At 40.3% G+C, this 13,126-nt stretch overlaps 1 protein-coding gene across 2 annotated transcripts in view; it reads right to left on the bottom strand.

The window, feature by feature from the left end:
* Positions 1-800: 800 nt before the first annotated feature.
* The window catches only part of LOC110045219 (unconventional myosin-Ih-like), a 35,888-nt gene continuing 23,562 nt past the window's right edge, over positions 801-13,126 (bottom strand). Inside the window, exons 25-33 of one of the 2 annotated variants that reach the window (XM_089271918.1) lie at positions 12,649-12,727; positions 12,096-12,200; positions 11,610-11,806; positions 10,247-10,386; positions 8,591-8,660; positions 8,181-8,255; positions 8,027-8,092; positions 5,072-5,267; positions 801-3,700 (exon numbers count right to left, since the gene is read on the bottom strand). In XM_089271918.1, coding sequence (XP_089128044.1) covers positions 3,138-3,700; positions 5,072-5,267; positions 8,027-8,092; positions 8,181-8,255; positions 8,591-8,660; positions 10,247-10,386; positions 11,610-11,806; positions 12,096-12,200; positions 12,649-12,727 — 1,491 coding nt within the window. In that variant the 3' untranslated portion in view covers positions 801-3,137. The remainder of the gene's footprint in view (positions 3,701-5,071; positions 5,268-8,026; positions 8,093-8,180; positions 8,256-8,590; positions 8,661-10,246; positions 10,387-11,609; positions 11,807-12,095; positions 12,201-12,648; positions 12,728-13,126) is intronic. The other variant, XM_089271919.1, reaches the window with a different exon arrangement.

Here is a 13,126-nt window from a genome sequence, read left to right as displayed (position 1 = left end):
GTCAATTAAGCTACCCATTGGTAGTGTTTTTTTCCTTTGTTACTGAAACAAATGATTTTTTCGTTTGAGTTACGTATAAATAGCTTATTCCGTATTTACTTTACTTTATGCGAATGTAATAAAATCGTCGGGGATTGATTAAAAAGTTGTTTAACGTTGTAAAAATCATATAGTATGGAAGTCCAGGAAAATAGCTCAGAAGTCGGAAGTCGGAAGCACGAAGTCGGAACTCTGATGTCGGAAAGTATCGAAGTGCACCCCTCCCCCCGCCCAACCTCTCGATCGGCTGCCGCCCGTAAGCTTTAGATTTTACTTCGAGTGTCACAGTTCAACTTCACGTTGTGAAGCTTGATTACTGGTTTTACCTTGATTACTGCTTTTATTTTATTTTTTCGCCTTTATGGCGACCAGGAATGCCAAATTTTTGCAAACACGTAACTATGAAGAGTTCATGAACCTCAAGACCGATTATGGAGTCCTTTTTGAAACGATTAGCGCATAAAATGTATTCTGTTTCTCCTCTATACTTCATATGGTTCCTTTTCATCTTTTCAGATAGTAACTGATACGATAAAAAGATGCGAAGGTTTGAGAGGCTCCTATGGGAGGGGTGGGTGTGATGTTATGCTTCCAGTGTGCAGATCTCTCTAAGGTTGAAGGACTCATCTATCAGTTTCGGAACTATAACCAGGGGGGCCTATGAGCGGGGAGCTTATGAGCGGGGCATTTATAGGCGGCAGGTTATGGTATCACAGCTTTATTCAGCATACTTACAATAATTTCGACACTGACACAGAAACGATTATGAAAACTGATATTTATTACAAAAAACTAATTATGGCGTCAAGCACGATACAGAGAATCAACAAACATTAGTACATTGGGTATATCATTCTACCCCGAACATCATTCTAAGCAAGGGCATCTCGTTTGATTGCCTTTTTCAATTCACCGATAAATAACCTAGCTTTAACGTGTTCCTTATCCATAATATAAATGCTGTATTCTCCAAACAAGCAATCTCGTTCCCAGAGCCCGCGTCACCCTTGTCCGGCGGAACAACGAAAGCCGTTCCCCATTCCACTGGACAAGGGTAACACGGGTTCTGGGAGTGAGATTGCCTAACTAGCCTCTATACATGTCATTTCTATTAGTTTGGAGCATTATTTAAATATCAGGTGTACGTCTACCAATTTTTTAATTTCAAATTCTAATTTTAAAACAACAACAAATCTTCAAAATCTCCCATTTCGATAAATTTTACTAATCCTTTGAGAAAAACTGTTTATCTCCAAATATACCTAAAAATCACCGAAAAATTTACAAAACAGCCTAAAAAACATAGATATCTGGGATGAGCAGAGAGATTCTTGACTGCTTGAAACGTGAACGAGATATTTGCATTAAAACCATAATACCCAGCAAAAATACGGCCTTCATGCAGACCCCCGCCTTAACTACGAGATCTATCAGTGTGATTGCTTGATTGCGAACGACCTTAAATAAGTCAGTATATTGCGGCAGAGTCGCTGTCTCTTCCAAGATTGAACGAGAATCCTTCGTTTTATCACCTTGCCAACATTGATTGCCCGTGACTCCGCGATTTAACTTGTTGACAGAGACTGGAAAAGAGTGAACCGTCAGAAAGCTTCAAGAGGAACTCTATATTGCTAACTAGCAAAGCCATTTTGTTGTGCATTACGTTATGATCTGATTCAAAAGCAGTTTCAAGCTACCTTACACGTTTTTGTTGTTTATCTTGCTGTGCTCTCCTCAAACAAGACTGTGTTTTACTCCGTTTTGAGATCACGCTATAATTGATGGTTTTCAGCCAATCAGAGCGCTCGTTATAATTGGATTATTTTGCAACTATAAATAATGTATGTACTTCCTGTCGCTTCCCCATATTTGTGTAATAATGAGCAAAAAATAAGCACTGTTTAAGGTGGCGTTTCTATTAAGCAACACAGTCTGGGATTCAGTTAATCCAGGATGTTTGAATGTTCAAGGAGGCTGGAACAAAAATCTAAAAATTAGATCGACAGGACGATCGAGCAACAGCAACCTGGACCTGGAAATGATTTTTGTTCAAAACAAGGATGGAATTCGTTCTGTTCGCTCAAATGGAAACAAAACCTAAAAGCCAGCTTTGGTTTCCGATCTCAACGATCCATCTTCGGACGTACATTGTTTGGATTGCAATATAAGATTGGTTTGGCCATCAATGAAATGAGAAATCTTCTTTCCCATCGCAAAATCCGGATTTAGCTTGGTTAAAAAGAACGCTACTTAAACCTTACGAAAATTCTCGCGCTTCTACCCTTTTACAAAATACCGTCTATAGAAGATCTACGCGAGACGTTTCTGCATCAAAATAATTCTGCATCGGTTTAATTCTACCCCTGAGTAAACTCACCAATGTCTTAACGTACGTGTTTATTATCCTCTCAATCGGGTGATGTCCGATATTCAGTCCAAAACATTCCATTCTGATGACATAGCTCTGAGGAGACTCGTGTAGTGTCTATGGCTGTTTTTCGCGCGCAAGGAACATCTAATCAGAGGCAAGGATTTCTGTAGAGCTACGTCATCAGAATGGAATTTTTCGTGTCCAGACTCACACGACCAATCAGAGAGGAATCGATTGAAAGCGCGAGTTTACTCATCCCATTTACTCCGTCTTCATCCACAAGAAATTTCTAAGAAATATATAAATAAATACCAACCAGGCGGCGCGTTTAGGCGAGAGAACATCACGGCAACAGGCTTTTCCGGTTTTTTGTGTCCAATCAGAATCAAGTACGAGTTACAAGCACTACACTCACGAGGACAGGTCGCGTTACCTAGCAACATCCTTGACGAAAAATGCGACTTGTTCTCTCGATTAAGTATTTTAACTACATGACATAAATATAATTTGAGGTAAAGTATCGCCGTTTTGCGTTATATCTTTTTAGTCTCCCTTACAAAAAATATCGCCGTTTTGCGTTACATCTTTTTAGTCTCCCTCACAATTAAACCCGATCTGGATCGTCACGCAACGCCGTGACTGAACCGTTGCGTGACAAAGCGTTGCGTAACGACCCAAATTACGACTGCTAAGGTGACTGGAGTGGCTACGGTGCAATATGTCAGTGTTACTTAAATTTAGATGAAGATCGTTTCTTCGCCTTATCAGCCTTTTTATCAACGAACCTTTTCTTTGCCCAGACTTTCTTGGGTTTCTCGAGACCAGATGCTGCTGCCACCGTATCGTCCCTCCCTTGATTCAACCCCTCATTCCGGCCTCCTTGTCCAAAATGTAATTCCCTATCACTGGTCTGCCCAGGTCCCGCATCCGTGACGTCAGGGCTATTGCCAAATGCGGCCGACAGGGACTGGGGTAAAGGGGAGGCGCCATAGAGGTTTTCTTCGGGGTCGTCGTTGCTCAGAAGTGTTTTTAAGGGGCTCTGGCGAACCATAGTCAGCTCGTCCTTTTTACCATAAAGGAAGGGGTTGATAGCCACCTCTGTTCGGGCCCATTGCTTCCTGTTGAACTTGTCCGTGTCGACAAATCGTCGGGGACGGATCTTCTGCTGAAAATGCGCCACGGCTGCCAGCTCGCGGGATTTCTTAGTCTTGGGACGAAGAATTGGCGGTAATGAATTCAGCTTCTTTTGTTTCTCCTGTATCTTTTTATCGCGGGCATATTTACAGGCAGCTGTTAACGAAGAAGCAACAAGAACCAGTTAAAAGGTGCAATATCATGAGAATAACTTTGAAAGGTCAAAATCCAAAAACACATACTTTTATTGATTGAAACTCCTTAATACATAATGGTTCCGTTTTGTTAAAAATTACTATATAAGTGCAGTGAAGCTGCAAAACGAGTGATATAGTTGGTTACGTATGCACAAAATTGTGATGTCAGATTGCGAAAGTCTGGCAAACTTTCAAACTCTGTAATCCCCTCGTGTCTTGGAAAAACGAGTGAAAAATAATCACAATTTCTACAGGTCATCAAATGATTTCGAGTACAATTTGGAGTAAATAAGCACAAGTAAACCAGCACAAATACTAAAAAATAGCAAGTTCAATTTGTAGTCTAGTCTACTAGTGCATATTTATCTCAAATTACACGATATAAATCATTTGATTGCTTGTTAATAATATCCATGCAATTTAATTTCAACTTTCAAAACTCAATTACAACGTTTTGCACTCAACATAATTTTTCTGTACTGTTTGGGATTAATTGACGTGTTCTCAGCTAATCAACATGTTGAAATCTTTGCATTAGCTCTTATTAACCGAGCAGGAGGTCTGTATGGCAGAATCTTGACCGAGGTTGTGAGTACAGACCGAACGCAGTGAGGTCTGTACACACAACCGAGGTCAAGAGTCCCCCATACAGACCGACTAAGCTCGGTTAATAAGATGTTTATTATATGGCAAACAAGAAAAAATTAATTCGTTTAATGGAACTGGTTTGTACTAGCTGACATTTTGCTTGCAAATGGCGATGAGCTGAACTTAAATCTGCCAAAGCTTGCTTGTCCTCTTTACTTTTTTTCTCATCAGGCTTTTTGTCACTTCTACTAATATTTTTAGAAGAAAATAGTCCTTACTTTTGTACTTTAGTTTTCAACTTTTTCACTGCAAAAAGTAACCGGTCTAGATGCCGGTCGAGATGGGAAAATCTAAACCGCTTTTAATATCGATTTCAGCCAATCAAATTGGTGCATTCGGTAGTTCCCAGTCCTTGTGAGACACAGCCATATAATAATGTATATTATTAACACACAACACGATAAGCATTCCGTTTACAAGCAAAGGTTCTTAGGCATAATTTTAGCACTGTTTTCCACTCAAAGGAAACTATCAGGAAAACCGCTCTATTAGGATCTCCTTGAACGAACGAAAGTCTCCGAGAAGGCTACGAGCCCAGTGATATCTTCGGCGAAAAACGCCAAGAGTGACAGGGGCACTAAAAGTGTGACAAACTAACACTTTCTACTGCTTGCGTGACAGTACAAGTGACCTTCTTCTTACGTGACATTTACAAGTTAAACTTTTCCTTGCGTGACATTACCTTGTCCTTGCTCTAAGGCTGGCAACACGTCAAGTTGAATCCAACATGGAGTGTCAACGTCGTCGTCTCCATCTGTTACAAAGCTAAAGTAGATCGAGGTACTCGCTAAGATGCTTGTCTCGATATTGGAATCAAAGTTCTTAGGCTGCAAGCAGTAATGGCGAGTTGTAACCGCGAAAGATTCCCAATCAAAGACCTGAAATGTGGAAACAGACGCGTCACGCAGTGATTGATGTCTTGATTCTCATAACCTACATGTAATAATAATAATAATAATAATAATAATAATAATAATCGAATATTTCCTCAGGATAACCCTTCAGTACAAAGTACTGTTATCAACGGGGTCCTGCTACGAATTAAAAACTAATAAACAAGAATTATTAAGATGTATAAAATAAGATACATATTAAAAACCGTTAAAAATACAATAGAAATTACAAGTAATAATCGTCTAAGGCTTTCCTAAATAAAACTCTAGAATTAATGTTTCTTAAACTTAAAGGCAATAAATTAAAAATCGTGGCACCTAAAAGATAAAAGCTACGGCGCGCAAAATCCAGTCTGACTTTTGGTAGTTTTGCAGTTTTCCCATTGTTGCGAGTGTTTAAAACGTTATGATGTAATCGGTGAAAATAGTTTTTAAATGGAAAGCATGCAGTTCCATTAAGGCAGTCAAATACAAAGCAGCACGCTCTTTTCTGTAAAAAGTTATCAACAGTTAAAAATCGAAGATCACAGTTCTGCGAACTGCATTTTGGGGAAATGATTTCGAGGCTTCGGGTCTCAATGGAGCGGATCATGCGTTTGCGGGACTCTGACCATCCAAGACTAGTATAGCCGCAATACGTAAATATTGGCATAATCATCGATTGGTAAATTCGTTGGGCAGTAAAAGTATCAATACTGGAACGGATGCGCCGTAAGAGGTTCACTCTTCCTGCTGCCTTCTTGTAAATTTTTTGAAAATGAGTTTCAAAATTAAGTGTCGGGTCCAGATGCACGCCGAGGTACTTATAACATGTAGTGGTGTTGATGGGAAAACCGTTGACGGAAAGCTTGACTTGACAGCCTTGAAACAGATTCAACCGCTTACCGGTACCAAACAGCATCACCTCAGATTTTCCTTTCTTCAGATTAAAAATAAGTTCATTATCACGAAACCAGTTAGAGAGATTATCTAAGTCCTGTGAAAGGCTGCTTTGTATCGCATCGATATCACTTGAGGATATAAAAATCACCGTATCGTCAGCGTAAGTGATAATCTTACAATGACGAAGCGGACTATGCACATCATTAAAGAAGATGAGAAAAAGGAGGGGCCCAAGAATACTTCCTTGAGGAACTCCAGTGTTAATTGGATTTGGTTCAGAAAGCACACCGTGAAATTGAACGTGCTTGCGATGGAATAAATAATCAGTAAACCATTGAAGTTCCATATCATATATGCCATAACGGGACAGTTTACTCAATAAAACGGAATGACTGATGGTATCGAATGCCTTTGATAAGTCAATAAAAACTGCTCCTGTCGCCTTTCCACTGTCGGCCTCCTTTCTGATGAGATCACTGAAGTAAGTAACAGCTAGTTCCGTTGAGCGGTTCGGACGGAAACCAAATTGGTACTCAAAAAGTAGATTATGACGCTCTAGATGAGCCATCAGCTACTTGTAGACTATCCTTTCCAAGATCTTTGACAAAGTAGGGAGAATTGAGATAGGCCTGTAATTGTCAATCTCAGCCAGAGACCCTGATTTGTATAGGGGGATCACCTTTGCCACTTTCCACTCACTAGGCACAACTCCAGTTTTAAGAGATAAATTGATGATAAATGTCAAAGGCGTGGTTAAAACATAGGCAGCGTCTTTGAGCAGTCCCGGGGGGAAATTATCCAGTCCAGACGCTTTTTTCCGCTTAAGATTTTTTAGCTCTTTAAGAATCTCTGATTCTTTCACAGCTTTAAAAGTAAACTGACTTTCCGTGAATTACTTTGGAAGATTTTCTTCAGCAGGTTTGCTCCAGACAAAGTTTACGGAGTAAGATTGATTTCCTTTTCAGACATCTGGCAATGGAACTGAAATATTCGCAGAAGCTATTTGCAATGAAGCTTTTGTCAGTTGACTTCGATCCATTTATCACAAACGCCGAACCTTGATCAGAAGGTGATTTGGTAGGATAGAGTTTCTTGATGGCTGCCCAAAATTTAAATGGCTGCCCAAAATTTCTGAGAATGTATAGAAATGATACGGAGAAAATATGTTTTGGTCAATTATAAATAGTAGGAGACTCAGTGTCCTAATAATAGGCCATTTCTGAGTTGCCTGTTGCCTCCGTGTCAAAAACGAATCCTCGTGCAAAACCATTCATATGAAAATGTGTACTGCCTAGAGGTTTATTTTCATGTAACTCAACCTTATTTTCATTTGAAAGGTTTTACACGCGGACTCGTTTTGAAACAGAGGCACAAGGCAACTCAGAAATGCCCTTTTAATGCACTGGACTCTGGTTTGAGTAGTCTGGGTGCCGCCCTCGCCAGGGACATTGTGTTGTGTTTTGAGCCAAGACAAATCAGTTCAGTGGCGGATCCAGACCTTGAACTAAGAGGGGAAAGCGGGGGGGGCGGCGGTTTTTGTTTTTTTGGCTTACCCTGCCGGCTTTTCTTCCTTTCTGCGACTGTTTTTTGTTTTACCCAAAATAAGGGGAGGGAGAACCCGGGCCTCTCCCCTAAATCCGCCATTGATTACTATTACAATGCCTCTCGTCAACCCTAGTATATAAAAAGATACTAGCTAACTGGTAGGGCAATAGAAAAAAATGCTATGGGAAGGGACGGGTTGGGGAACCAGCGCTAGACTTGAATCTCATCCTCGCCCCCTCCCCCAACAGTACTACTCCTCAGAGACGCGTCCAGGTTCACCCGGTTTTTAGGATTGGATAAAAAAGAACAAAACCTACTTGCAGCGTGGTATCTTTATCCAAGCTACCTTGCAAAGCGATCACATCCTCGGATAAGTAATGACCCTATAAACAAATCACCAAACAAGCACAAAGTAAACATCCAGCTATAAGAACCTATGTGGCCCATAAATCACTTTACGTTCTCTCCTACCTTTACAAAAATATTATTCTTGCTTCCACGAGTCGCCCAAACATTGCCCAGTTCGTCGTTCACAATCTCCACACCCTGCCCAAGAAATAAAAAATGTTAGAAGACGGAAAGGTTTGTGTGCCACCAAAAAGAGTTGTTTTGTGGTTTTTTTACCGACTGCTGTAAAAAGCCAGTCCACGGTGGCAATCCACAGCGTATGGGTCCAATCAAAATAACCGCAACAAACGCAAAGTACCAATCATAATTCGACGCAAATGGAAACTACCAGCGTCAAGCGCGGAAAAGCGCGGGAAAACATGCAACCGGTGCCAAGCGCGGGAAAACAAGCAATCGGGGTAAGCGCGGGAAAACATGCATCTGTTGGGCTCATCTGACTCCATACAATGATGTGCCCTTACAAAAGAACTTACCTTTCCCACGCAGCTGCGAACTTTTGTAACCTTGGGGTCAGAACTTGGTGGTAAAACTCCCAGACCGATTCTGTGAAATAATAATAATAATAATAATAATAATAATAATAATAATAATAATAATAATAATAATGATAATGATAATGATAATGATAATAATAATAATAATAATAATGGATCCAGAGGATAATGGGGTGAGAGAGAAGGAAGATGAAAAAGTTGAAAAGTATCAAGATCTAGCAAGAGAAGTTCGAAAAATGTGGGGTGTGAGGACAAAGGTTATTTCAGTGCTAGTGGGAGCATTGGGATCAATACTACTGAGATTGAATGACAATCTGAGAGCCATTGAGGTGGGCATTCCTGTTGGACTGATCCAGAGATGTGCATTGTTGGGGTCGGCAAGAATTCTTGGAAAGGTGCTGGAGATGTAGAAAGAAGAGAAAAAGCAAACAAGGGGTGTTTGTTGGCTTCCCTAGGCAACTTGTTGTTGCCCGGAGCCAATGACGAAACCAGCTTCAATATCATCAATAGCTGTGCGAATCTTTAATAATAATAATAATAATAATAATAATAGTAATAATAATAACAATAATAATTATAGTTATCATGAATAGTATTTTTATAGCGCCTATCCAAGCGTTTACAAGTTATAAAATATGATTAAAATAGAATATAAAAAAAAAAAATAAAATAAGAATCAATAAAATTATTTCAATGAGTTTTAAGCCGAGTTTTGAAAATATGAAGATTGTCTGATTTTCTGATATATATTGGTAAGTCGTTCCAGAGTTGTGGCGAGGTGACAGCAAAAGCTGTAGGTCCATAAGACTTCAAGTTATGGCTGGTACGACTTAGACGGAGAGATGTAGATGAACGGAGAGTTCTTGAGGGACGGCAAAGGCTTATCAATTCTTGTGAATGACAGTGAAACAAAGTTACGTTCTTAGTTCGTCGTCCATCTCCCACGTTCCTAAGTCTTAGTAATCCTTGTTTCATTTGGGGTTATTGTCTCAGCGTCAGTGTAGTAGTAAGCTGTTATTTGAAATTTTCCTTTGATGTGACGTGAGTTTCGCGCATTGCTGTGATTTGCAAAATGGCTTTCAAAACTGACAAACCTTGACAGAACTCTTCTAACTTTTGGCATCAAATCATAAAACAAGGAACAACAAGGAGAACTGTAGTTTAAAATCTGCAAATCCTGATTTCAAAATTCTTCCTCAGGCTCTCCCCTCAGAGTTTAGCGCCCCGTCCACACTACCCCGCAGGAATTTGAAAACGGAGGTTTCACTCTAAAAGAAAAACGCATCAAATGTTTTCCGTCCACACTACGCCGGAGGAATTTCACAATTCCCGGCCATTTTGGATTTGTGTTTTAGGAAAACTCATGCGGAAAAGTCACATGAGTATCGTGACGTCATTGTTGTCGAAAAGCTCCGTTTTCAAAATGTTTTCCGTCCACACTAAAACAGAAAGCCGGCGTTTTCAAATTCATCCGGTTTGAAGAGCGTTTTCGGAAAGCTTCGTTTTCGTGACGGATTAATAGTGTGGACGCTGCTTTGAGCGTCCATGGATTACAAAGCGCCTCAATCTTCAAGCGAAGAGACCGTTTGCTTAATTTAGTTCTGTTATAAATGAAAATTTTGTAATAAGAATTACCTTGTTACGTCAAAAGCATTGTCAGAGCCATCAACAATGATTGAAGGGCGATCAATAAAGAATTCTCCTTGGGGAGTTTCTCTCTCAAAACATGTGATTTTACACCAAACTTGAGGCGCTGCGTCAAAATCATCAGACTCCTGAAAGTGAACAAATAGAGTTTACCTTCTCAAACTGATTAATAATTCATCGAGTTTACACAAAGGAAATCATGACTGTGACGGTGTTTGGATATCTGATCTTAATCAGCAGAGATTTTTATGATTTTGTTTCTCCGTTTTCTCCTAAGTTTTAGTTTCGATTGAGAAGATATATCAAACACTCAAGACAGTGTTTCGCCACATTTCCAAACACCTCAAAGTTCGTCAAAAATACTCCGCTGCGCGTCGTATTTTCAACTCTCTTCTCAGTGTTTGGAAATGTGGTCAAACATCAGATCAATTTTAAAAATGCCGAAGCTACACGGTGAGATCTACTTTCTACGTAAAAAGCGAACTTATTGATGGAATAACGAAGCGCGCCAAGTCTAAAAATAGAATGCAAATTATTGGCATCTCGCGAGAGTCAGACAACATAAGCGTGTTCTGAGAGAAATAGGAGGAAAATGAAAGCCAAACTTTCGTTTCAAAAATTGTTTTAGGAACACTAGCTTACGTGCTTGAAAAAGCGTCAAATCGTTCACCATTCCGTTTTGTTTGTCTGAGTTTGTCTGAGTCTTGACGTCACTCGCGCGCTTCGCTATTGCTGTTGGTAAAGGATATTTTCGTGAGTGGTGAGTGACGTTTTTACCTTGAAATGCAACTCTTTTTTCACTTGTGAAACGTAATAAATAAATAACTAAGTAACCTTGAGATACGATTTACAGCACAATACTGGGGCAGATTTAACAAAGACGACAGAGCTCCGTTGCACTTTCGGTTATTCAGATTCCATCTCGACTTTCCTTGTTGACGCTAACCCTCTCCACAAGATTACCGTGTCATTTTGTATCCTTCATGCCGTCCAGCGACCAGAAGTTGACGGTTTTCTGGTCCTTGTGCGCAAACTGTCGTTGATTAGCACCTAATAATCCCGACAGTTGTCCGCGAAAGGAGAACCGAGAACTGTTACATGTAATAATGAGAACGTTCGTGAACTGGGTAAAACGTGAAATCACCGTTATCTTTTGCGTGAAACGTGACCCTTACCACTCCTATTCTTCCCCATGCCTAGATACTCCAATTGTGACATCATTGTCCACCGTCTACGCACCCCTCCCCCCATACCTTTACGACCCTCTTCCCTGCTACACTCAGTTCTCTGAATGATAGGACAAAGTCCCACAACCAATTGCAATTCAATAAATCACAAAACCACAACTCACAACTGAGAACGCAGACTCGGTAGACATCACTGACAAGTCAGACGCTCTTGACCGTGGGGGACCTGGGCGAGTCGGTGATTCTGGGCCAAACAGATCCGACACAGAACCCAGTGACACGTTTGAGATTTTCTTCTGTGGAGAGCTGGGGCGAGGAGACATTGGTGGAAATCCATCCGACGAATCTACGTCATCAAAACCTGGGTAAACCAATCAGCGAGAAGGTTAGAAATTAACTAACAAAGTGTTATTTAGTTTGTTTTCCTGGCGCACCTGTAAACTAGCTGGTGCGTCTTGTAGACTCTGCTTACCAAGTCTATGGGACGCACCGTTACCACAGCTAAGTGTGCGATCAAGTAAAATAAACTATGTCTTTGTCTTTGTGTTACAATTTTTTTCAAGCCATCAATGATAACAATGAGTTCCCATTCACCTTGCAACTGATACAAGTAAGGCTCTACAACATTACATTACAACGTAAACACTCACCGATCTGAGCTTGAGGCAATACCCTGTGAAGGTTTCCTATTTGATTAATGAAATTTACTGCCCGTCTCACAGAGTCGGATCTGCTCGAGCAAGTGTTCAAATGTCCTGAAATGTTCCAGTGGTTAAAGGGTTCCAGTAGATTGAGTACTCTGGGCTCACTTTGTTGTTGTTGTTGTTGTTTGTTTGTTTTTGTTTTTTTGCAATCTTTTGCAATCTATTCTTGTTTCATTTTGGTTTTCTGTTAGTATTTGCTCTTACTTTGAAGTTTCCTTGGAACAGACCTGTTTACCGATACGGCAGCCATTTTGAACCATTGCTATTATGGGATGTTCAGGGGGCAAATATACACTAATTTGCGTCCTGAACATCCCATAATAGATGTTTGAAACAATGGATTCAAGATGGTTGCCGTACCGGTAACAAGGTCTATTGAACTTTGTTTATCATCGGAAAATGCCTGAAAAAATTTTGTCAGAGCCCCGATCAAACTGCTTTCCCCAAACAACTCCAAGTCCCGTTAAAGGCGGAAAATCAATAAGGAAGAACCACAAACCTGTGTGCGGCGAAAAAACAGAAGGGCTTTTTTGATTTAACGCGTTAGGACTCCAAGCCTGCCTCTGCACGTTGACTTGCTAAACGGGAGACATCAGTAAATAAATCAGTAAGACATTTGAACAATAGCCTCAAGTTGGCGCGGAAATATGCTCGGATATTTGTCTGTGGACATTATCTGTTCCGAGAAGCGAACAATTTTCCGAGAGCTCGAGGAAAACTGTGAGTTTTGAGGAACAGATAATGTCCAAGGACAAATATCCGAGCATATTTTCAAAGTCAAATGGGGGCTTTTGTGTTTATTATCCTTCAAATATTTTTCGCAACACACGCAGTTTCGAAAATTGGGGAATATTTTCGGATATTTCCCAGTTTTAGCTGGGGAATATTCGGTCACTTGACGCGTTTAGACCAATCGCGCGCGAGCGAAAATATTTGATGAGTTATAATTAAGGTTATCTCTAAGTGATTACTTCCTG

This window comes from Orbicella faveolata, unplaced genomic scaffold (genome assembly GCF_042242905.1).
Source record: "Orbicella faveolata isolate gen_17 unplaced genomic scaffold, um_ofav_v1 contig_34, whole genome shotgun sequence".
Classification (NCBI taxonomy): domain Eukaryota; kingdom Metazoa; phylum Cnidaria; class Anthozoa; order Scleractinia; family Merulinidae; genus Orbicella; species Orbicella faveolata.
This window is presented reverse-complemented; position numbering and strand designations above follow the sequence as displayed.